The 25,441-nt window shown below is 41.9% G+C and overlaps 1 protein-coding gene across 1 annotated transcript in view; it reads left to right on the top strand.

The window, feature by feature from the left end:
* Positions 1–25,441, top strand: part of EXOC6B (exocyst complex component 6B) — a 442,705-nt gene that overhangs the window by 193,213 nt on the left and 224,051 nt on the right. The window contains exons 7-8 of the mRNA XM_054029651.1: positions 6,194–6,370; positions 15,046–15,114. Coding sequence (XP_053885626.1) covers positions 6,194–6,370; positions 15,046–15,114 — 246 coding nt within the window. The remainder of the gene's footprint in view (positions 1–6,193; positions 6,371–15,045; positions 15,115–25,441) is intronic.

The following is a 25,441-nucleotide window of genomic DNA, read 5'->3' as shown; positions in this document are numbered from 1 at the left end:
TAAAGTTCTACATCTCAGTCCATTAGAGCCGTCTATAAAACAATCACAGCAGCAAATGTTCAGTAACTAATCAAAACCACTAAAGCTAACCACAACAATACTTCAGCCCTGTTTAAATAATAAATCATTCTTTGCTGTGCCATATCTACTATCTCATCAGGAAAAAGCTAATTAGATTCTTTATTTTAAAGTAAACATTGTCAGTTTCCTTGATGGGTTAAAGCAATGGGAGTGAAGATGAGACATATGCTTTGCCATCAGCGCTGGCAAATCAATACAAAAAAATGTGTGTTGCTGTTTAAAACGGTTAGTTCCTAAAGCTGCTGATATATTTGAAAAGGAAAACATTGTTAGGGCCTTGTCAGGCAAAGAATAAAGGAATACATGGCCTGACACGTAGCATATCCCTGTCCATTGGTTCGTTGTAAGTCTCTCAGGTAGTTACACCTACATGCAGTCTTACTCTTCATGAGAGTTTGATCTGGAAACTAAAAGTACAAGGCTGGACTCCAGAACGTGAAGACTTGTATATGAACCGTTAGTTAAGGGTGATCTTTGTGGGTGGGTGGGGGTGGGGTGGGGGGGGGGGGGACTATCCTTTTCCTTTTACACTTTCATTGAGAATTTAGCACTACCCGACACTGCTCTACTCTGGTTGGGAGATGTCACCTGTAAGTATTTGTGGACGTGGAGAAATAGCCAAAAATGGCGATTGCGGAATAGCTGTCCACTTTGAAAGTGATTTGAGCCAGGCTGAGAAAAGGAAATCAGTGCGGAATGTGAGTGTGTCCATATTGGGATTTAGTGAGGAATAGCTCTTTGTGCTTTAAATTCACACCTGAGTTTATTTGGCAATAGCGTCCCAGTGTAGACGAGCACTAAGACTGGGAAGAGAGCTTTTTTCCTTGTCTTTTCAATCTGTGGTCTCTCTCAACCTACCAACAAGTTGTGTGAGTGTTTTTTAGTTAGCTGGACACTTACCAACTGTGGAACTGAACAGAAATCTTAGCCTGTTTCAGACCGTAGACCAGTGACTAGCCCTCTGATGGTTAACACATTTAGGTAATTAGTGACCTGGATTTGATCCTGCTACCTAGAGGTGGTAGGCTCTGTATCCCATTACCCGAGCCATCCAGTTCCCATCTCCCCCAACAGGTGCTCTTTTTAGAAGGACTGGAGTTTGCCTGATCAGGTCAGTTGCGCAGCTGTTGGTACGCACAATTGAAATTGGCCTGCCCTTGCACTAGCCTTGTGAGCAGATGAAAATGACTGTGCTTAAAGGGAATTTAAACTACGTGGATTGTTAAATTTAATGTGCATTGTGAACAGACATTTGTTTCTTAACCTCCCTCTCTCTTATTGTCACATTAAGCAGAGAGTACAGAGATTGATGGTTCTGGGTAATAGAGGCAGTTTTACAGAATAATAGAAAAACGCACTTGCTTTCATGTAAACCACACCAAAAGGTAAGGTTTCTTTTTTGAGGGCCCCCCCCGCCTTGGCCCCAGGCCAATTTTCAGAGGTCATGCTGGAGTGTCGCTTATGCTTTGATGTGGTTTCTAACGTGTGCCTCTTCATTGGGCTCCCTATAGATGCCTTTATGTGAAACAGAGCATTAAAATCCAAATGTGCCTCTGATGCAGGTAATTTTTCTTCCTTTATGTGCAATGTCAAACGTATTGTACAGCTTTCTCCCTGCCAGAACCCAGGAAGGGTACGTGTTCACGCGTGTGCATGTGTGTATAAGATACAGGCAGCAGTGGAGTTCCTTGGCAGTTAAGCTAACACTTCTCCATAGCAGCTTCCTCTGGGCCTCTCCCTGGTTTTTTTCTCACGCAAGGTGAAACTGAAACCTTGGTGACTTCACCCAAGTTTGCAGAAGTTAAAGAAAATTTGATATTTCTCACTTACAGGTCACTTCAGTCCAATTTGGGTCTTGCCAAGATAAAAAGCCCCACAGACACACAAAGCAAATAATTTTTTTTCTGGCATGTACGTTATAGAGCTCGAATGTAACATTGAGATTACAGACCTAAGAGAATCTGTTTCTTTTAGGATCTGAGCATTGTGAACTAATTCTCAACTTCAATTTAGCATTTCTGTAAGAATGCCTTTAACATAGCATCAGATCAGTGTCTTAGCAAGACCAAGCGCTATGGCAGTACAGGAATGGACTTCATAGTGATCAGCTATGGCTGTGTTGCTTTCATTAGGTGTCATGCCGGGGTTCTCAAACTGGGGGTCAGGACCCTTCAGGGGGTCGTGAGGTTATTACATGGGGGGTCGCGAGCTGTCAGCCTGCACCCAAGCCCTGCTTTGCCTCCAGCAATTATAATGGTGTTAAATATACAAAAAAGTGTTTTTTAATTTATGGGGGGGGGTCGCATTCAGAGGCTTGCTATGTGACCGGGGTCACCAGTACATTACACCAGTGGTTCTCTGGATAGCTTTTTATTTTTATTATTGGAGACTTGTGTGTAATTCATAAAAGCATACAGCTCCTTCTTGCATGATGAGACGCTCCTAGTCCTTATGGGAATCCCTCTAACTGCCTTTCATGGCTCTGCAGTGGTAGAATAGAGAATACAAGGAGAAATACTCTTTAATAAAGATGGGCCTGAACTAAAACCAGGTTAAGAACCTCAGAGCTGGGTTTGGATCTGAATTCATTGCTGAAATTCCTTTTTCTCTAGTAGGCCGAACCCAAACAACCTGAACAGGATAGCTAGAGTTCAGATCTGGATTTAGAACTCCCAGGTTTAGGAATAATCAGGTCTGTGGTGTTTGGCTCTTCTTGTTAGAGACACAATGTTTGGCTGTGGGATTTTGGTTCAGACCTGTCTAGGATTCACTAATTAACAAATATGCTTTGCACAGAAACAAAAATAATCAATACCTGCACTCTGTCCAAATAAAAATACAATTCACCTACAAGTGGTGCACCGTGGGAGGGAGTATCACATGATCTCTGTTCGGAGAGATTTTGGGTAATATGGCCTCGCTTGCCATTAATTCTGTATTTCAGCTTCATATGCTAAAACCTATTGAATACTTTTAAAGCTTAGAGGGTGAGAGTACAGACTCATTTATCTCCAGCATGCTCACTCCGTTGAGTTATTTCCCCCCCTCTCCCATGGCCAATGTCACTACTTTATTTCCTATACAATTTTTCTTTGAACCGCCCATTTTAGGATCTTTTTAAAGACTAATGTTTCATGGAAAACTTTGTATTGGGAGAAAATTTTGCTTATATGCTTTTTAAAAAGGGCAAGAGGAAAAATGATTCTATAAACCTGGGAGATTTTCATAGAAACCTTAGGCTTGAATTTGGTATCATTTACAATTCTGTTCACTTTATAACTTCATTCACTTCAGATGAGTTCCTTTGGCCTGAATCAGCGTATCTGAGAGCAGAAACAAGTCCAGGATCTTTCTTGCTTGAACGCTGGAAAGAACAAAAGCATATTCCCTTTTGAGTCCTAATCTTTGGTATATGATGTTGCAATAGGTTTATATGGAGTGGAACTTCCGGAGTAAGTGCTGGTCTACACTGGGGGGGGATCGATCCAAGATACGCAACTTCAGCTATGTGAATAGCGTAGCTGAAGTCGAAGTATCTTGGATCGAATTACCTGGGGTCCACACGGCGTGGGATCGACGGCCGTGGCTCCCCCGTCGACTGCGCTACCGTCGCTCGCTCTGGTGGAGTTCCGGAGTCGACGGTGAGCGCATTTGGGGATCGATATATCGCGTCTTAACGAGACGCGATATATCGATCCCGGATAAATCGATTGCTACCCACCGATACGGCGGGTAGTGAAGACGTACCCTTAGAGACTCTGGTGCAGAATTTGCCACTCTGTTTCCCAGTTGTTCATCATGTTTGAAGTGTCACAACCACTAGGAAGACTTCTCTTGTGCAGTGCTACTGAACAGACTTTTGCCTGGGACAGTCTTGCTAAAATCTGTCATTGAGCCTCATTCTTAGGTCTCTTTAGAATAGTCTGTCTGCTGTTTGTTGCTCATCTCAGCCCAGTCATTATTTTCTTTTCTCATTGAAGCTTAACCTAATTATTTTTTTCTGCTGCTTTCCAACCACTAGAGGTCAAGATTGTGCTACTGCACAGTACAATAAGTAGCTCCCAGGCATTTAGCATTTAACTCCATCATTCTACTTTCTTACGCAATGATGTTTAATGCCAACTGTGATTTAAAAAAAAAAAATCCTTTGATTTGAATGGTTGTATTTATCTATTAAGAATGAGTAGATTGTGTTACATATATGTACATCATAAAAGTGTGTCAGTCTTGTGATATAAAGCAGATCTTTGTGTATTTTGTGCTCAAATATAAAGTAATGTAGCATGTGAATACATGGGCTTTAAAGATCCTTATCTCTCTAATATGGATAAATAACCCTATTTCTGATTGTGGCAAATTTCTGCACAACCAGGCGTTAAAAAGGAGCTGACATTAAAGAGACGTTGTCAAAATAAAAATCATACTTTAAAAATAAATTCCTTACTTGTGATATTGTCACCTTAGATGTTTAAAAGGAAAAAATGTTCAATTTACTTTTCACTATTTACATAGTTTGTTTGCTGCCTGATTTTTCTTTCAGTTTGGGCAATGGCAATAGATTAATCTTTTGGTTTCTAATCATGTTCACTTTCCTGTTTCTCACAGTATCACACTGCTGCAATGCCTGGTGTTGCAAACAGTCCAAGAGAAAGTTTACATCCATGCACTCTTTTACAAAATGCATTCATTAAAGCATATGCCTTCAGATTTGGATTTTGGAAACCTTCTGTTCTCTCTTCCCCCATTGCAGAAACAAAAATAATCTAAATGTCCCCTTTCCCTATTCTAATGGTTCTTGCATTAATGTAGAGTGCATATCACTCTTACTGTCACTAGAAACTGACACCTTGGTTCTGTAGTCTGCTGTCTCCAAAGTTTCAGTGTATTGAGTTACTCAGAATAAATAAGAGTGCTCTATTTGTTTCTTACCCATTTGTGATGTGTTGCCAATGGGATTCTCACTGGTGCAGAGAAACAGTTAAATACTTAGGTATCCGTTGAAATTAAAGCTGGCACAGGGAGTCAATGCAGATATGAGGGGAATCTGTTTTTGAAAGGGGGAAAACCTGCACTTTAAAGAAAAAGAGAAAAAAAAAAAAAAAGCTTTTTGGAAAGACATTCTGGAGAGTCCAGTATATCTCGACATGTTTTTCAATACTTGATATACTTCTTCTTGTAGCAAGATATCCGTCCACATCTATGGCATCAGTTCTTCTACTGCAGGGCAGGCATTTTTTTGTGGCAGATTAAACAGGGTTTTGGAGTTGTGTATAGGACGGTGTAACACCTATGTATAATCCCAGTTTTGAATTTCAAATTTAAACCCTCTTCCAACATACTTTGGCATTTGGGGCTAAGCAGTTTACCTGTCTCTCACAGATATTATGCTCACTAATAAAAAGAAAATCCATACCCAGTTTCAGGTTAGTAGATGTGTGCTTTTTTGGCATAACATCGTTCCCTAGAAACAAACCTTTGGTTGTAACACTGCCTACAGATCAAGATCATAGACCCATATAGCAATTTTCCTGTGAAGGGATCTCTACTGGGTCATCCATTCCAGTCCTGAATCCTGGTTATTATCTCACTGAGAGAATTTCGGTTGTGTACCTTTACAGATCATGTAAATGAACAGTGCACAATTACATTCTCCTGGGGTACCACAAAAATGCTTTCAGGAATCTCTGGGGTCCAGATGTGGAGGGCTTTCTGTTAACATGGGTTGAATAGAGGAACATATCCAACAGTTAAGTCAGCCCTTTAATTTATCCTGTGACAGTCACCACATGGCCTGTGGTCTAATATCTCTCCATCAGTGTTATAAATAGATCAATATGGCAGCATGATGGGTTTGGAATTTGATTTGTGAACGGTCATGATATTGTTTGCGTTATTACATAATCACCTGCGGTTTTGAAATGAGTCTTCTGCTTATTTGGAATATCTAGGTTAGAAAATATGTTAAATAAATCGTCAGTTCCATCAAGTGTGTGGGTTTTTGTTTTGTTTTTTGTCTCATATTTGTAGCATTTTCTGAACGATTACATCTTTTGATCCAAACTAATAAATCACTGAATGTCATCAGTAACTTTTAAATCTGCTTTTGTTCTAGGCCCAGCAGCAAAGAAACCTGGATAATATTGTATCTCAGCATCCCAGGATAGGTGGTGGAAAGAAATATAAGAAAGATGTCTGTGCAAGCTCAGATCTGGAGGTGAAAAACACTAGCCCCATGTCTGAACAGGATTCGGGGATCCTGGATGTTGAAGATGAGGATGACGATGAAGAGGTACACTTATAATATAAAAACCAGGAGTTTGGATGGCTCAGGGGATTGTAAATGAGCATTTCACATCCAGTTTGCCAGCTCATATTTGCCCTGCATTGGTTTTTATCATGGAAGGATGTTTCGTGGACTATATGAAATGAGTAGTTGGTTCTCAGTGTGGTTCATAGTGAGCTATGGACCACATCCCAGTTGGCAATCCAGCGGAGAGGACAAAAATTAAATGAGAACAGAGTGAACTACCCTTTTCTGTACTAGAGATGGTTCCTCCAATCCTTTACTTATTAGGCGTCATAGTCTGATGTTTTCCATGGCCATTTAATTTGAAAGAAGGAAAAAAGTCCATTAAACAGATACTTTGGCCTTTGTGGAATTGTGCTGGGATGTTATATTGGCTGACAATGAAAACACATTTTCTGTGATCAGAGGCTTAAATAACTTGATTATAAAGATTCTGGTTCATTAAAAACTTGAGCCACAGAGTTCAATGTTTTGGAATCTCTTGCTGCTTTTTTTCTACCTATTAGGAGCCAAATTCTCTGCTGGTGTAGCTCCATTGAAGTTTAATAGTTATTGCCAGTAGAAAATGTAAAATATATTGTGTAATATACAACCTTTCTGACCCTTGCTCCTGGAATGCATAATCTCCTGTTGCCTCCCCGTCCCTGGTTACAGATAATTTAGTGGAGGACTGTGAATGACATAGTAAGTAATCAAATTAAAAACTTTATTTACTATAAAATAGGTGGTTAAACAAACAGGCATTACAAACTAACCATACACTGCACTGGTACTCACATTCTGAGATGAAATGATGATCAGTCCCTAAATGAGGAGAATGGGTATAATCCTTTCTCTAAGGGACCGTGACAGTGGATGGGCATGCCTAATCGAAAATTAGCCTGCTACCCTTTTTATAATCAGTTATAATATTGCCCGTTAATTAGTTAATGTTGAATCCACCTTTTACCATATCTCTATTTCTGTTATCATAATTAAATCTTTTCTTTCTCATTGGCTATTTAACATTAAACATAATCTTAATTAGTATCTGCGTAAATACCGTACCAATAGCTATTAATATAGATAGCATTTTCTAAAATATTAACACTTCAACTCAAACACTTGTATAAACCAGATAGGACCAAAACGTGTTTACAACACGACCTGGGGTTATGCCCTAACTTATCTCCAGCTTGCTTTTGAATTGTCTCACTTCACTTTACTCATATTTTACCAGGTCTCGCTTGACTATTTGAAGCTCGCTTTTAGGAAATAATTTTTGGGCCTACTCATATATATATTTTCTGTATAAATATAAGCAAGCATCATATCTACAGGGCAACACAGTCTACCTACTGTGCTGTAACCCTTGCATGCCAGCAGCCAGGAAGGTGAACAGCCTTAGCCCTTTCATAGCAATGAGAAGGTAGGGTAATACACTGATCTTCAAAGCTGTGGGCAGGCCCTCTGTTTTTTTATGTTGCACCAATACTTGATTCCCACAGCAAATTAGAAATTGGGCAGAAGTTAAACATAGGGAGAATGAATAGGGAAGGTGCATTTTTAGGAAATGAATACAAACCTGTAAATGCACACATAATATTTGATTTCCCCCAACCTTTATGTTCTTGAATAGTATCAGAGGGGTAGCCGTGTTAGTCTGAATCTGTAAAAAGCAACAGAGGGTCCTGTGGCACCTTTGAGACGAACAGAAGTATTGGGAGCATAAGCTTTCGTGGGTAAGAACCTCACTTCTTCAGATACTTGCATCTGAAGAAGTGAGGTTCTTACCCACGAAAGCTTATGCTCCCAATAGTTCTGTTCGTCTCAAAGGTGCCACAGGACCCTCTGTTGCTTTGTTCTTGAATAGTTGCCTGCATTCCATGCTGCCGTGGAATGTCGAGCTGGATGCAGAATAAGACACCAGCGCCCTGTAGAACATGGTACTGCTGAAGAATTTGAGACTAATGTGCCGCAGTGGACACAGGACCTGTGCAGCCTACAAATATCTGCAAGTTGTAAATATCAAGGAGGGAGAGGAATTACTTAGGAAAGCAAAACTAGTATTCTAGTATCAGGAGACAGGGATGAAATTAAGGAAAAGGAAAACTTAGGCTGAACTTCCAAACAGTTCGATTTATTATGTAGTTGAATAGTCTCTCGGAGGAAGTGGTGGCAGCTCCATTTCTTGGCACAATAAATGCTAGACTGGCAGAACACTAGTAAACCTGCAGTAGGGAATAGTTTTGCATTGGCTGAATGATGGATGACTGAAGAGATCTTTCATTTCCAGATTCTTAGTAAATAAGCTTTCGTTCCTGGTTTAATGATACCTTTTGGAAGGTAGTTGGTTTAAATTGGCAACAGGACTAATGTCTTTGCAGAAACAAGATTCAGAGCATACATGAGTAGTTGCTGTCCTTGGTGATGAAATCAGTAGTGAAACAGACGTGTGTCCAGAGGGAGTGCTAATGAAAATGACAGGGGCTAGGCGCCTTGTTAGAAGCAAGTGAAGAAATAAAGTTTATTCAGTTTGCTTAGAGTCATCAAGCATGAATATAAAATGCAGCTCCTGTTTGTTGTTTCCTCATTAGCTCCTTGGAGAGAGCAGTTCCTTAGGGGCAGGCGGAGGAAGTGTTTTTAACTATCTTAATCGGATTTCTTCCACTTGCGGGGAAAAAAAGCTCTTTGGAAAGGAAACAATAGTTTATTAGTGCAGATACCGCTGTTTTCATCTGGAAGGGAGCACAGTGAAATGCAACCATTAAATGTTCTAGGGAATCGTACGTGAGAAAAATGTTAATACCATGCTCTTCAGTGAGGTCTTAACATTGGATCCTCAGCCTGCTTGCAGCTTTGGAGACAGTCACACTTGTTAGTCATTGAAAGCCTCTCCTCTTGAAGAGCCCTCTAAGTTTTTCTTGTCTCCACACTCACAGGCAGGCGGAAATCAGACCACCTGCTGCTGAGTTTAGGGTATTCAGGATTCCGGATTGGATTTTCCAAATTCAGGTCAAATGAATTGGCTGTTTTTAGGGCTAAAAGCCCCCAGGGTGAATAAACAATGTTGGCTTGTTTTGTGTGAAGCCACCATCTCCTGATGCACTCTGGTGGGTTGTCCCACCTTGCTTCCTTAAAAAGAAGGAACCATGGAAGACAGGCAGCCAAGAAAATAGGCTTAAAGGAAGATTTTCTCCTCTTGCACTTCTCTTCCTCCACCCTGTGGAGTGCATAGGGGGGCTCTGCATCTTCTGCACCATATCGCTTTCTCCGCAAAGGGACTGTTTTAGGCTTACCTCTCCCAAGGAAAAACAGAGCACCACTGACAAAGAAACCAGGAGAAGTGTCAGACAACCCTTTCCCATGCAGGGAACAGTAGGGTTTTGGGGCAGATAGACTAAAGGCCCCCGAAACCCTCTGCAGCAGCAGCCCTGGTTCAGCACAAAAGCCAATCCAGGACCTCTAGCTACTCTTTGAGAAGAGACCCACCTGGCAGACACTGATACAGCCTGGAGAAGGACAGTGAGAGGCCTCAGGACTCCTCTCCAGCCATTCATCCATCTGTCTTCACAGTTAAACGGGGTGTTTTCCCTTTGGGCTTTCCTCAGTGAGGATCTCCCTTCCCTGGGAAGTAGGTCTGGTGGCCAGGACATATTGTGGTGGAGATTTATTCCTCAAAAATGTCCCATGCAGCTGACTCCTAATGTTGTGCTTCAGACCCTCTGTGAATTACTCAGTCTGGGCTAGATTGGATATTCTTCACCCTTCTCGTTCAGGATGGGCTCTTTCTGCTCCCAAGGATCATTCTTACTCTCCACCCACATGGGGTGCTCAGTCCCAATAGAGCACATACCTCCTTCCCCAGCAAAATGCGAACTAATGGTGGAGAGAGAAGTTAGTGCACAAGAGTCTCCCTTCAGTGGTCAGATGTGTCCCAGTGTAGGTTGGTGTTTACTCTCCTTTCTTCAGTTAGATAAGAGAGAGAGCGCGCTCTGCAGACCATATTCAGAAGGGGCAACGACCTCACACACCCTCACGGTGAATTGGCTTTCTCCAGATTGAAGACCTGTCCTGTCCTCCCTGGCTCTATTCAAAGAACCTGGTGGCCAAAAAGAGAGGAAGGATGAGATCCCAGATCCTTTAATAGAGAAACAAATCTGGTATGTTTCCTCCCCACCTGCCAATGAGAAGCTCAGTATCAGGGCAGATTGGCTGAGCAGATGTGGGTTAGACCAGAGAGAATGGCGTCTTTATCCTAGAGTCGTAGAACTTGAGCATTTAAATTTGCCCAGGGCTGACTTTGCATCTAAGGTGGCAAAAAAACCTGAACTTCAGATTTTGTCCTGGTGTCCATCACCCTAGTGTCAGAGAACTTCCAGAAGAAGAAATCCAAATGCTGCATTGGTTGGCCCAAGGGATTATTCTGCTCGTACCCAGCGTGCCTGGCTATGGGAATAAAAAATACAATGCTCCAAATAAATGTGTTGGCTCTATTCAGCATTTTTGGAGCAGGCAGACTGAAAAATATATCCATGCATCTGAACATTAATAGTTCCTCAGCTGTGTCTGATCCAGAGAGCACCATTCTTTTTTTTTTTTTATATTTGTCTCCAATAATTATGCAAAAGCCATGTTAATTTTTTGTGAGAGAGATCTCTTACTTCCAGTCAATCAAAGTAGTTTTGCTGTCACCATAACCTCAGCTGGAACAATGTCTGAGTTTGAAGAACTCTCCGGTGAGCTCTAGTATTGCACTATTCATGCAGATAAGATGGTGCTTAGAATAGCTCCAGCCCTCATTGACATAGTCTAGGTGTTCATAGGGCAACTGAAGTACACCTAGACCACACAAGAAGATGTTGTAAATCTGCAGCATGATTCATTGTGTACTACTCCCAGCATGGGGTTAAAAGCCTCAAAGCCATCAAATCCACCTGGATTAGATGTTGCACGTCGCAGATGTACAAAGCAAGGAGTGGAGTACCTCTATTAGCAATCAGAGCTTTGTCTTTAAGGTTAGTGAACTCATTCAGGGCCAAGAGAATCTATCCGCTGTATGCAGAGAGATGTAGGATGGCTGCCTATTAGTTTGCTAAATATTGTAAATTATACTTAACCCTCAGTGGATGTGGACTTTGAGGAGGTGTACTGCATAGCTATCGTGCCTGAATGGAAGGTTGTAAAAAAAGAAGTAATCAAAATAATGGGCTCCCCCTCGAAAGTTCTCCTAAAGCCGTTCCTATCAACTCCAGAGTAAAAGATCAGTGGCTGTTTTCTTGCTGAGGTACAGAGAAGTGTAGCCATACTTACATGAAAAGGTTCTATCTACAAGTAGCAGTATCCACAGATACAGCCCATTCTGGACACGCTTGGGGCCAAAACTAAAAAGCGGAGCATTCCTTAGCTGTCACCTAAGTCAATGTATGCCTGTTTCAGAGCTAAGAAATTTGTTATAAAGGTTAAGCCAGCTAGAATCCTGAGGCATTGAAGCTAACCCAAGTGGTGGTAGTCTTCACTCCCCTTCCCATACTGCAAATGTGCCGAAGACCCAAAGTTAGAGTTTGTGGGCTTCGCTGTTTGAAGAAAGGAAATTTCAGGTTAAGGATGGGATACGCTTTCTTTTCGTGAACGTGGAGAAAGGAGATGAGACTGAGGTGCTGATGGCAGAGTCTAGTGCCCTTTTTATTAAAAGGGGGCTTTAGGTTCCTTTCATTGCAAGCTTAGAAATATCTTTGCTGCTCCTCAAACCTCAGGGCAGGTCTTCACTACGAGGGGGGGGGGTCCGATTTAAGATATGCAAATTCAGCTACGCGAATAGCGTAGCTGAATTCGACCTATTGGAGCCGACTTATCCCGCTGTGAGGACAGCAGCAAAATCGACCTCCGCGGCTCCCCGTCGACGGCGCTTACTCCCACCTCAGCTGGTGGAGTAAGAGCGTCGATTCGGGGATCGATTGTCACGTCCCGACGAGACACAATCATTCAATCCCCGAGAGATCGATTTCTACCCGCCGATTCAGGCGGGTAGTGTAGACCTAGCCTCAGAAACACAAGCTTATCTACTATGAGAGTAAAACAAGTGCTACAAAGAGAGATTCCACAGCTTAATCAGAGGTATGTTGGTTGTGGCATTGTTCGTTACTTCAGTGTCTAAAATACTCTTAATCTGGCTATTCAGGGGTGATTTTCAATGATAGTTCATTTCCTTTTCCTGCCAGTATGTGTCATTCCATCACAAACTATACGTGCTGAGCTTTGCTTTTGTATTGCAGTCAGTATCGTCAGAGCGGCAAGTTCGTAAGCCACATTAAGTAGTACAGACATCAGTCTCTAGGGCATCCCTTGCTGACCTGCCATAGTTCCGGTAGGGTTTGTGTTCAAAACTGTAATGACCAGCGTCTTTTTGTGACGGGTGGTGGTGAAAGTTACGCAAGAAATGACCCAGGGAAGCTAACGACTGCTAGGAGAGCAATAAATGTATTGTTCCAGTGCAGTAGAAAACAATGCAGATTGTTGGGCAGTGTTTTAAATTTGCCACAGTAGTTTGTTTCGAATACTTTGTACGTGCAAAAGCATACAGCGGACTGAGTCTGAAAAGAGTTCAAAAGGCTGGGTGTGTTATTTCATTCACTCGTAGGGTTGGAGCTCTGTGTGGAGGGAACAGTCTGTTCTTTTCCTCATATTAAGTCAATCTCAGGTTAAGACCCTGCACAAGAGGGTAAAGGATTTGAGCACTTCCACAAGATGTGTGTGTTTTTAAAACAGATATTCTATAGAATTTGTGCATGATTGAACATGCTTTAGATACAGTTTAAATCTTAATATAAGGGGTCTGAAGTTGTTCTAGAGCAATAACTATTATATTTCAGGTTTCAGAGTAGCAGCCGTGTTAGTCTGTATCCGCAAAAAGAACAGGAGTACTTGTGGCACCTTAGAGACTAATAAATTTATTAGAGCATAAGCTTTCGTGGGCTACAGCCCACTTCTTCGGATGCATACGAAGAAGTGGGCTGTAGTCCACGAAAGCTTATGCTCTAATAAATTTGTTAGTCTAAGGTGCCACAAGTACTCCTGTTCTTTTAGCTATTATATTGTGTATGTTTGGGCTTTTAAGGAAATACAGAGATTTAAAAAAAAAATTGTGGACTGCTCTTGTAAGAGAACTCCTCTTGTAGATCAACTCCCCTCCTGCTTCCCCCGAACCTACACCTCTTCGCTAGCAAAACATTTAATTTGTGGACCACAAGCCATGGTTCCAAGGACCGCTAATGATCACTGCTAACAATCTGAGAAACGTAATTGTTGTTAAATTCTAATTCATGGGAAATCATTAGATAATTTGGTGGTTGTATGTTGCGAACAGGTGATGTGTCCCACCCACCCCCATTACTACTGTTGATTTATTACTGGAGCCCCATTGTGCTGAGTGCTGCACAAACACATAGCAAGAGAAAGTTCTTGCCTGAGGAGTTGATGCTCTCTAGTCTGGTCTACACTTAAAACTTTGGTCAACATAGCTACGGTACTCGGGTATGAAAAATCCACTGCTATGCTGACGTGGCTAGGCCAGTAGAAGAAAGCTTCTTTTGACCTAGTACCATCATTCGGGGAGGTGGAGTTACTACAGTGATGGGTCAACCCCTTCTGTCACAGTAGTGTGCATCCACACGCTGGGGTTACAGTGGCATAGCTATGAACCTGTAGCTCTGCTGCTGTAACCCCTGTAATGTAAACAAGCCCTATGTCTACACTTGAAATCTAGTTAAGACAAGACACAACACTTAGAGGTAAGAAATGGAGATTATGGGGCGGGAAGGTAAGATTTAGGTGGGATTAGGTCCTGCTTTGAGCAGGGGGTGGGACTAGATGACCTCCTGAGGTCCCTTCCAACCCTGATCTTCTATGATTCTATGAGTGATAGGAGCACACGTTTACTTCGCTCCTTGTGTGTGTACAATTGGTACATTTAGTTTTGGTTTTAAAAGATCGGCGCAAGCTATTGATGTCAGTAATCCCGCTCGACTGCCCGTTGCCTGCGATTGTACGCTACTGACCTGAGTAGATCCATAGTGTGAAGCTTGTGGATGCTGAACCTCACATTCATGCACAGTTTTCTATGGTCTCTTACTTTCTGCCTCGCCCTTGTGTGCTTTCTCAGCCCTGTGGCAGGCTCAGTAAGCAGTTTTTTAAAAATGGCTCAGTTTGTCCTTTAAGTGAATTAAGTGTTGATGCCACATTAGCAGTCCTGGAGAAGTACCTTCCCGCAGCACAGGTGCAGCACAGATCAAGTCAGTGACAGCTTCTGCCAACATGCCTCAACCCTTAGCTAGGACCACCAGCTCATTTAGCAACCATGGTCGGTCACATCTTTTGCCTCTCTGCTGAGATGACTAACAAAGGGTACGAATACGGTATGTGTTTTTTAGAGAGGTAGATACTCGGAGTGGTGGGGGCAGCATAAGTTGAATTTTGCTGCTTTGATCCACTCGTATCTGCTTTAAAAACCCAAACATTGAACAGTACTTACTAGCTATTGAAATTCATTATAACTGAAATCCTCGGTATCCAGTCTATAGTGTGTCTGTATATTCCCACACACTATGTACTTCATTTGTAGCCAGGTGCTTTGTACATTATATGTTGATCCTCTTGTTTTCCATTTCATGTTTTTGTAGGTGCCTGGTGCCCAGGATTTGGTGGATTTCTCGCCCGTGTACCGATGCTTGCACATCTATTCTGTACTGGTAAGTAGGTCTGCAATGAGTTTTCACTGCAGTTTGTACAAATGGCACTGAAGTTTGCCCTGATTTTGAATGGCAAGATTAGATGCAGCTCCTTATGTCTATGTAGACACTTTTGGAAAGAAGCTGTTACGTAACTAGTATTAGTGTGTGCTTATGTTCACCTCAAGAGAAAATGCAGTATCTAGTCAAATTAGAACCTAAGCAGCATGTGACAAAGAGAAGCAAGGGCAACATTGGGAGCCCACAGTAGAGGAAGGGCTTTGAGTAAAAACCAAAAAGCTATTTTATATTAGCACACTGCAAAGATATATAAACCATTTTCTTCAGCCACGACAGCTTTGGGGTTTATTAGGAGCCAAATACATTTTTCTAGCTTAAATATATTTTCCTAAAATAATTCTTCTTTAATCAAAATAACTGTTCTATCAGTGCAAAGTAATGTATTGAGTAATCAAGAAAGACAGCAGTTTTAGGTGGTTGTTGTTGTTTATTGCACTTCCCTTCTTTTGAAGACTGGAGAATTTCCTATCATTAAAATCATATGGTATGTAACTAAATCCACAGTTTTACTGTCTTGGCTCCAGCTTTCTAGAAGTCAGACTTCTTCAGACTGCCCTGAAAAACATCAAGATATGTTTACATGGCTGTGTAAGTGATAAGACCATTTTCTGCTGCATTTTAGTCAGTTCTTGATCATCAGTTACACACAATGGTGGAAACCTTCCCACAATAGCAAAAATGATACCCACCACATTGGCACTCCTACTTACCGAAACATTTCCCTTCCCTCCCAAAAATATACAAAGATAAAAACTTGTAACTAACAAACCGATCAACCAGCCAACAAAACCAAGAGGTTTTTATTCTGAAAAGGGAGACAAGCCAGAGACTTCGTGACGTCCTAGGGAATTTGCTATCATCTTTACTTGGAAGGCACTGAGATACTGAGGGGATGTTTGGCAGTAAAAAACCCCAAGATAGATAGATCATCAGCAACTTTAGATCCAGTTAATTTTCTGTCCACATTTGAGAAGATGATGGATCTAGACTTCCAGATACTTGCTTTGTTTAGAAAGGTGGGTCCATTTAAAATCCAATAAAATTCACCGGAGAAAACGACCTTCATGGGTAACACTTCAGCCTTTACTCCCTTGTGCCAGATACTGCAGGAGTCTAAAAATTATGAGTAATTCATCTGAGCCTTCCAAACTGGAAATCCACAGACCCAAAGGGTCCCTATTAGTCTGCAGCTGTTCTTTAATGACAGTCACCCACAGTTGCTGAAGAAAGCTCTTCAGCTTTCTCGGCCACAGGAGAACCCTCTAAAGCCAAGCCAGTACATAAGAAGAGTGCATGAATTTGCTAAAGGAAAGGAATCATCATAAAAATGTGTATATAACCTTTTTATGTCTTCATCTGTTACTAATTATATAGCTTCGGCTACAATGCCATGATACTTTATTGGCATTAAAAAGTTAACCTACCCAGAATGTGTTATATTTTGAGTGTACTCTGTCTTGGACAAAGACAAAATACTAGATGTTGGAAGCCTGCTTCAGGGAGTGTGCTAGGAGAAAATTACAATGGTCTGAACCCCTTGGTAGATTTCAAAGTGTCATTTGATTTGGAAAAACTTCAGTTGTACATAGGTGAATATGTGTTAAAAAAAAAAAAAAAAATTATGGAGATATCCTATCTCCTAGAACTGGAAGGTTATCCCGAAAGGTCATCGAGTCCAGCCCCCTACCTTCACTAGCAGGACCAAGTACTGACTTTGCCCCAGATCCCTAAGTGGCCCCCTCAAGGATTGAACTCACAACCCTGGATTTAGCAGGCCAATGCTCAAACCACTGAGCTATCCCTCCCCCCGTTATTTAAATATTTAAATTAAATATTTAATTTAAAGCAAAATCAGAGGCTCTGTTGTCATAGCTTTGCATATAACTGTTTAATAGAAGGGTATATATAATGCTATTATGTAAAGGGTGAAAACAGGACATTAGTTTTTCGCATCAGTGGATGTTCAGAGTATTGTAGTTTGTTGTACATATTTATTTCTAGACTGACGTTATATTTTGGTTTACGTAATGGCGCTTTTACTGTTCATCCTTTGTCATATATAGAACGTGGCTGTGTATTTCCCCTATTGTATGCTAGAAAAATGCTACTTCTAGAAACAGATTCCAGGCTAATGCTCCACGCTGCTGTTTGATTGCTTTCTGCTGCAGCTGGAAGTAAACCATTAGCCAGCCAATATGCTCTTGGAGAGAGTGCACCTGGAGCCTCTCTGATGTGCTCAAAACGTAACTTGAGATGGGAAAAGTCATGTTAGATGAAGTCCATCCCTCTTTTGGGGGTAGAATATAGTCCCCCAATGGATACATGTCTGAGTGATTAAATTATTATTCCTGCCTGCCTCATGTAGGTGTGGAGACTCAATGTTTGTAAAGCGCTCTGAGATACCTAAAATTGTTAGGTTAAATATTAATACTTAGCACTAATATAGCATTTTCCATCTTCAAAATGCATTGTAAACATTAACCTGCCCCACATCCCTGTGGAATAGGTAGGTAGGTGTTATTCCCAATTGACAGATGGAAAAAACTGAGGTCACAGAAGGTGTTGGTGACTGTGCTGGGGTTAGAATTTAGGAGGTCTTCTCCCCAGTCCTCTGCTGAGCCCACTAGACCAAACCCCTACAATACAGAATCTCAGCCAAAAGGCCTAGAAGAAGCAAGAAAAAGAGAAACTGTAAGGCAGAATTTTCAAGAAGACAAGCATGTAAAGCAAGAGCAGGGAAATAAGGCAAGCAACCATAAAGGAAAATTACCCTTTTCCTGACCTGTGGTTGAGTCCTGAACTGGTTTTCTAGGCCCAGCTAGTGTTGAACAATATCAAAGATTGGACAAGCCCCAAGGGAAATGGTCACATCAGTGTCAGACGGAAGGCTCATAATATAATAGTTACCAAAACCTCCTAATATTTGTCATTTACAATAGTGTTATCTAAGTGCTTGGCCTGCAGTTACAAAGGCCTACTTTGAATAAACATTGCAATATTTATTATTTTTAGTGAAATCGACCTTCCAGTCACCTCAGTTTTATGGCTGTGCTGCTTATAAATTCCCAAAGGATTATTTGAAAAATCCTACTCATATCTGCCAGCCTTATCAGCAGGGCAGGAGTTCACATATTGTAACATGAGGTCAGCTTTCGGTCATGGTCTTGCAGACGGGGCCAGGCACCTGTAAATCCTTCCTTCAGCAACTAAAGCGAAGTACAATATCAAACAGGCAGTGAGACTTTTCCAGGAAGCGCTGAACTTTTGCAGGAAGGGCAGAGGAGAGGGAAAGAAAGTGAACAAGGGTCAGGCTGTGGTTAATTGAGAATTGGTCCTTGACTTGGTAACAGAGCTAGGGGAGACAGACTCTGATAGGGATGCTTTATGGGACTATTTGTCAGAAATCCTTTACTTTGAGAAATCAGCTGACTAATAATGGCGGGGGGTGGGAGGGGGGAAATAGATGCCACTTTAAATATTTACAAGCAAAATAAAAAATGACAAATGCACATAAAAACTGTGTGTATGTGGTGTACCCCTCTCCTCTTTTAACGGCTTATCGTGTATGTGGTTTGGGACAGGGACACAGACATGTTCTTCTAATATGCTTGTACAGTGCCTAGCATAATGGGGCCCTAATTCTGTTGGTGTAGTAAGATGAGGCCCTGAAACAAAAACCCTTATCAGAGGCCCAGTATGAGGCCTGAACTAAAGTAATGGTCAAGACTTTGCTAACATAAAGCAAAGTTAAGCTGTGAGCCAGAGGCAGGCCCGGCTCACAGAAGCTGCCAAGGAAAGGGCTGATGCTGCAAAAAGAGACAGACCTAAAAGGTACTGGACACCAGATATCAGAACACTCCAATACTTGTACATTCCACACATAACCAGGAACAAGCTGACCCATCCCAATGAGAGAGTCAAAAAGGGAATATGATGGATAGAGTTGCTTTGTTCGAACCAACATGTGCAAAGTGAGAGGTGGCACCTTACTACGTAGAGGGGTTATACCTTGCTGCGTAGAGGGGTTGCACCTCAATACGTCAGGAGTGATGTGTAACTTGTTTGTATCTGTGTATAAGAATGCATCCCTGAGTGGATGTCTTTGTCCAGCCACGGGGGCAGTGGAGTGTCCCGCCACTGACTGAGCTGAGTCCATTGCCAGGGGGCACATATTCGTAGTATGCCCTCTAGAGTAAAGTTTAGGGGGAACTATTACTGTGCTTCATTTGACAATAAACCTGGCCGGGTTCCTTCGTACCTTACTAGAGTCTGTGGTCATTGGGGGTTCTCTCGGAGTCTGCTGGGTCAGCGATCTGTGCAGAGATGGGGCAGCACACAGAGGGAACACGCACGCAGCCGATTGAAAGAAATTAGAAATTAGAAATTAATGGAGATATCCCATCTCCTAGAACTGGAAGGGACCTTGACAGGTCATCGAGTCCAGCCCCCTGCCTTCACTAGCAGGACCAAGTACTGATTTTGCCCCAGATCCCCAAGTGGCCCCCTCATGGATTGAACTCTCAACCCTGGGTTTAGCAGGCCAATGTTCAAACCACTGAGCTATCCCTCCCCCTCAATTGATATCAACATTGAACAGAGCAGTGCACCACACCGGGAGCGTCTGACAACACTTGGGATCTCTGGATACCACAGACATTAATATTTGAAATCCTGGAATTGCATGCAAAAAATGAACTAGAGAGTTGGGAGAACAAATGCATCATCACTGAGACACAGTGAGGCTAAGCAACTTGCCTTAGGTAGCACAGGGAGTCAGGGAGAGAGCCTAGACCAAAACCCTGCCTCTCCTCTGTTCTAACCAATGGACCAAAGTTAACTCCCAGTCAGATACACACAAATAACAGAACATACCCACTTTCTGTTTAGCAGCAATATATGTAAAGACATTTACTTACAATTAGTCTGTAAATCTACAACTTAGTTACATTATTTGTTTTTTTTTCATGTCCTATATAGACCCAGAGGTAATGGAGCAGTATGCAGAACTGGTTAATGGAGCACTGTACAAAGCTGAGATGAAGTACAGTATTTGGGTGAAGTGATTCTGCCATTGATATTTATTATATACTAGGTCTTCCCTCACCCAAATGTAACTAGCACAGATGGGGTTTGGGTTAGATGGTTTGTTTATCTCTTATGGCATCTGCATAGCTGTTGGCAGTCTTGGATTTCGAACCCGAGAGATGGAATTGCTTTGCATTACATGATAGAAAATGGAAATTGGTTATTGTGTCACGTGTCCCATAAAGTGAAGGGTATAGGGAGGGGAACTTAGCAGGAGTGAGACAGTCAAAACCAAAATCCAGTGCAGTTTTGGGCTACGGTTGCAGAGGAATCTGCGTGGAGCTGGCAGATGAGACTGATTCTGGATAAAGGAGTCCGGAGGGAAAAGATTTTAGTTTTTTAAAACTCATTTGAAACACTTCCGAGTGCTTAGTGTAGATGCAGTTTAACACCTCTGGCCTTGGTGTACAGAAATGGTAAAGGGAGAACAAAGTTGCTAGTTCAGGCAGTGAATATTGTTGTCTAGGTAGGTCTACACAGCCTGCAGAAGTGAACCTCCCTGCCCGGGTCAATAGACTTGGGCTAGTGGGGCTCACACTAGTGCTCTAAAGATAGCTGTGTAGACAGTGCTTTGAAGTTGTTCTCTGACCTGAGCTGCAGCTGCACACTGCTGTCTACACTGCCATTTTTAGAGCACTAGTGCAAGCCCCGCTAAGCCGAGTCTGTTGACCCAGGCTGGGAGGCTCACGTCTGAGGGCTGTGTAGACCTACCCTATCAGTGTTCATTTAGGATTTGTCTTCTCTAGATTTTGTTGTCAGCTCTGCTCCTGTTTTCATCTCATCCCCTTTCATCAGCCATTTCATTGTCTTAGGCCAGGTACATACTATAAACTTACATCGGTATAACTATCGCTTGTGGTGTGAAAAATCCAGATCCCTGAACGATGCAGTTGCACTGACTTATCTCCCAGTATAGACAGCGCTAGGCTGACGAGAGGGCTTCTCCCATTGTTGACCTGCCCTTAAAGGTGGGGTTCAACTCTCAAAGCTATGTAAAATGTGCCCTTTCCTACTCCTCACTTACTCAGGTGTTCTCTCTGGATATATTCAGCCATTTGTTTACTTCAGTGACTGCAACAGGTTTTTACTACTCTGTACTTCGGTTTGCCCTTCAGAGCCAGCACAGCTGTGGGAATGGGAGCTGGACTCATGCGTCCATAGAATTGTTAATCAAGTGTTGATTGCAGAATCTATGCAGTTAGTGATTCACGAGACACAAGGGAACCCAGCTTGACTTTCAGATTTCAGGCTGAATTTTTGGGACTGGCAGTTAGAAATAACATCATTTGACGTTCAACTGAGCAGATTAAATCTGGAGTTCTCGAGAGACCATAAATATGGAACATCATGAGTCACTTTCCAGAATCACAACTTAAATGTCGTTATTTATTTGTCCTAATACTTTTCCCCCTCCTAATAGTCCCCTACTCTGATGTATTCATGTTCCTCTTCTTTCTGACTTTGTACTGTAATATTTCATTTGCACTGGTGACTGCCAGTTGTTGCTTTGTCTGCCTGTTGGAAATATTGATTATTGTGACTGGTACTGTTCGCTCCTTGCCCAATCTGCAAGACTAGAGGTGCTACAGTTTAGATAAAAATCTCATCTGCTCATGCTTTAGTAAAAGGGATTGAAGTAGTTTCTCTTTTAAGAGCTGAGCATCTCTTATTCTTGAAACTACTGTTCAAGTAATATAGCTCTCAGACTTTTTTCCTACTAAAAGAGCTGCTGCCTTTCCTCTTTGAAATACATATTTATTTTATTCACTGATACTGAAATGTGAACTGTAATGCGGAGGGTCTGTTGTTAATTCTTATTTTCTAGATCAGGGCTGTGACGTTTGTTTCCCCTGTGTCCTTGGGAATGTAAAGCTATAAAAAAGTTTCACCTTTTCTCTTGAGATTTTTTTTTGTTTAGTGGAAATTTTTCCTTCTAGAAATATCTAACTCCTAGTTCATCTCAGTTGCTTTGCAGATTGTCCCATCATTCTGTTCTGGCGTATCTCACTGTCTGCTGAGTTGGCTGACTCACCGGTGTCTGGTGGAGTTAGATAGCTGTAAACATGGTACTGAGATCATAGGGAAAGGCTAGGGTGAGATACTTTGTGCACTGGATTGATAAGGACACAGGAAAAGCCATTAGAGTGAACTGGTGTCAGTGACCTGAGATAACTGCTCTGTACTACGTGCTAATGGACCCTGGATAGTGTGTCTATCTGTGGTGGCCATAGATTTAACTTTTTGTAATTGTCATATTGCTCTTTTAACCTTATGACCTTATTACCCATGGGGATACAACTTGACTTCGATCAAAGAAGAAGCAGAGAAATCAGTGTTCGTTCTAAGCTGGCTAGATATGATCACAGACCGCATTGGCTCTCCAAGTACTCAGTTTGGAAAACAGCCATCTTAGGGAAAAAACACATAATTCCTCCTAAATATAGTGGCAACGTACAGTAACCCAAATGCAGGATCCTTGTCACCTGAAGGTAGGGGTTGCAGAGCATGATTAATTCAGGGCTTCAAGTCCCTTTCATGGTGATCACCATTTTTTAAATTTATTTACAGAACTAGGTGAGCCTTACCTGTCTGTCGCACTGTATATGTAGACTAGCAAATTGCAGATAAATTTAAACTTTAAAGCATAACTTAAGGCTTTCTCTGGATTCAGTCACATCAGTTGTTATCCCAGTGGTTAAAATAAGGGTTAACCATCAGTCTTAGTTGCCCCAGGGAAGGTATGGGGTCAGGACTCAGAGGACAGTTTGTCATGAGAGATTATTCATCTTAAATGGTCCAGAGCATGGAGTGGTTTGAGTTTTCAGTATCCTCAGAACTACTTCTTGTGTTGGTCAAATACTGATCCAGCCTGACTTTGCTGAGCTTGTGAGATCCATAGGGGTCACAGAAACATTCTGAATTTGGAGAACGCTCTGACATTGTGGTGAAGAACTTCTGTGGTGGTGTCAAGGTGCAGTATTCTCTCAGGAAGAGCACCACAGTGATGGAGCCAGTGCTGAAGAGGAACACTGATCTGAAAAGAGTTTTCTGAAAGCATATTGGATTAGAGTGAGAATCATAGAATCATAGAATATCAGGGTTGGAAGGGACCTCAAGAGGTCATCTAGTCCAACCCCCTGCTCAAACCAGGACCAATTCCCAACTAAATCATCCCAGCCAGGGCTTTGTCAAGCCGGGCCTTAAAAACCTCCAAGGAAGGAGACTCCACCACCTCCCTAGGTAACGCATTCCAGTGTTTCACCACCCTCCTAGTGAAATAGTTTTTCCTAATATCCAACCTGGACCTCCCCCACTGCAACTTGAGACCATTGATAGAAAACAAGGCCAGCCTCCATTGTTTGTTTTCCTAGGCAAAACTCAGTTAAACTGGAGGGGAAAAGGTTCTCTCTGCCTGCCTAGCAGATCTTCCCATTTTAAACCTCTCTTCCCACCCTCAGATTTCTACTTCGGAGCTGCTGTTCTTTCTGCAGCTGGGTCAAAAATACTCCTTAAATGGCTGTAGGTGGTGTTGCAGTTGAACAGTAGGAGACTACCTTCTGGGACTGAATATGATCTACTGCCCCTACCTTGGTGGTGCTCCATGCCTCTGAGGGTGAGAGACCAGTAATAGAGAGCTCAGGGGCCAAATTCCTTTGGAGTTGTGCCTGGATTGTATTGTCTCATAGAAGTGCAGAGTCTTACCACTAGACTGTCAGACCATGCTCTTAGCCTGACATTCTGCATACTGAATTCATTTCCTCTCTCTTTTTTTAGCAAGTGATACCAATCGTGACTGTGTGATATCCATGTTTTATTTTATTACTTTGATGTACCTAGATGTTTGGTACCCTTGATTCTTAAGGGTGTTTTTATTCAATAGAGTAAGTGGAAAGTGTGAACCTTTAAAATGTTGCTTGTAAAGAAAGTTATGAATGTGAATTTGTGTAGTATAGTCCAACTATCTGCATTACTAAACATATTTTCTCCAGACATAGTTCCTGAGAATTGTCAAGCGCTTCCAGAAACTCCCATTCTTAAAGAGGACCGTGACATAATTAGCCACCATGTTTCTGTGAATCACATAGAATTGCTTGGTGCATAGCTGTGTTTTTGCTCTTTCCCTGCTACGTATATAGTTTTAGTTTAAATACCTGTGTACCTTAGTTGGGAAATGATTGTCATCCTGTTTTGAATACAGTCCCTTTTTTATGAAGGATTTTGAGTTGGCTGAATGTTAATTCTCCGTCTGTTTACAAATACTTATTCAGGAAGGGGTGTGCAATGTGCAGGACAGACTTATGACGCATACACCCGCTATTTCAGGGGCACTTGCCTTTGTTCAGGAGAATGTGGAAATAAGGCACAGCATGTACAATGAACAAACGATGCCCTTGCATTCCAAGAGTGTGGTACCAAAGTGGCTTGCTATCTGATGGGATGTTTTAATGATGGAAAGATAAGAGAAACACATTGAGTAATGTTCTGAATACCAATGCCTCTTCAAACTGCAACTGGTGGTCTACTTTGGTCATGTTTTATGGATGACATGAGGCAAGATCAAAGATTCTGAGATCTGATCTGATAAGCACTATGTATGCAGTAATGTATTTTGCAGTATGTTTAATAAATTTGCATATAGCTTTGAGGCTGACTCAGTTTTGCAAAACTTCCTGGAATCACTGGTTTAAAATCTGGCACAAATGACTCATCCCTTTATCCTTCTGAAGTTAATAATTTGAGTTCTAAGTGGCATACTGTTTGTGGATCTGTGGGGTGAAACCTTAAAAATCAGAGGTCCTATGTGCTACACATGGACACTTAAGATTCTACAGAGACTTGGCATTTACCTTGTACTGTTAAACCACATCTTCTTGTTGCGTGATATACCGCATCCAGCTTTTCTAGTGCCCTCTCACCCCAGAAGTGGTTGTATTTCAGTGTTGCTGTAGTACTTAGTTTAAAGTGCTTTGGAATCCTTCAGGATGAAAAGCTGTGTTTGTGTGTGTAATGCTGTATAAAAGAAGCACCTGTTCTTTTGAATAATAGCTGCACATTTTAGTCAAAAGATATATATTTCTGATGGTGACTATAATGCTGAAAATTGCAGACTGGGGAGATCACAGTAGAGGTATTGTAGCCCAAGTGCTGTGCGACTTGCACGCAGCTGCTTGAAAAAATCCAA

Source organism: Malaclemys terrapin, chromosome 5, assembly GCF_027887155.1.
Source record: "Malaclemys terrapin pileata isolate rMalTer1 chromosome 5, rMalTer1.hap1, whole genome shotgun sequence".
Lineage (NCBI taxonomy): Eukaryota > Metazoa > Chordata > Testudines > Emydidae > Malaclemys > Malaclemys terrapin.
Note: the sequence above shows the minus strand (reverse complement) of the source record. Positions and strands in the feature narration are given on the sequence as shown.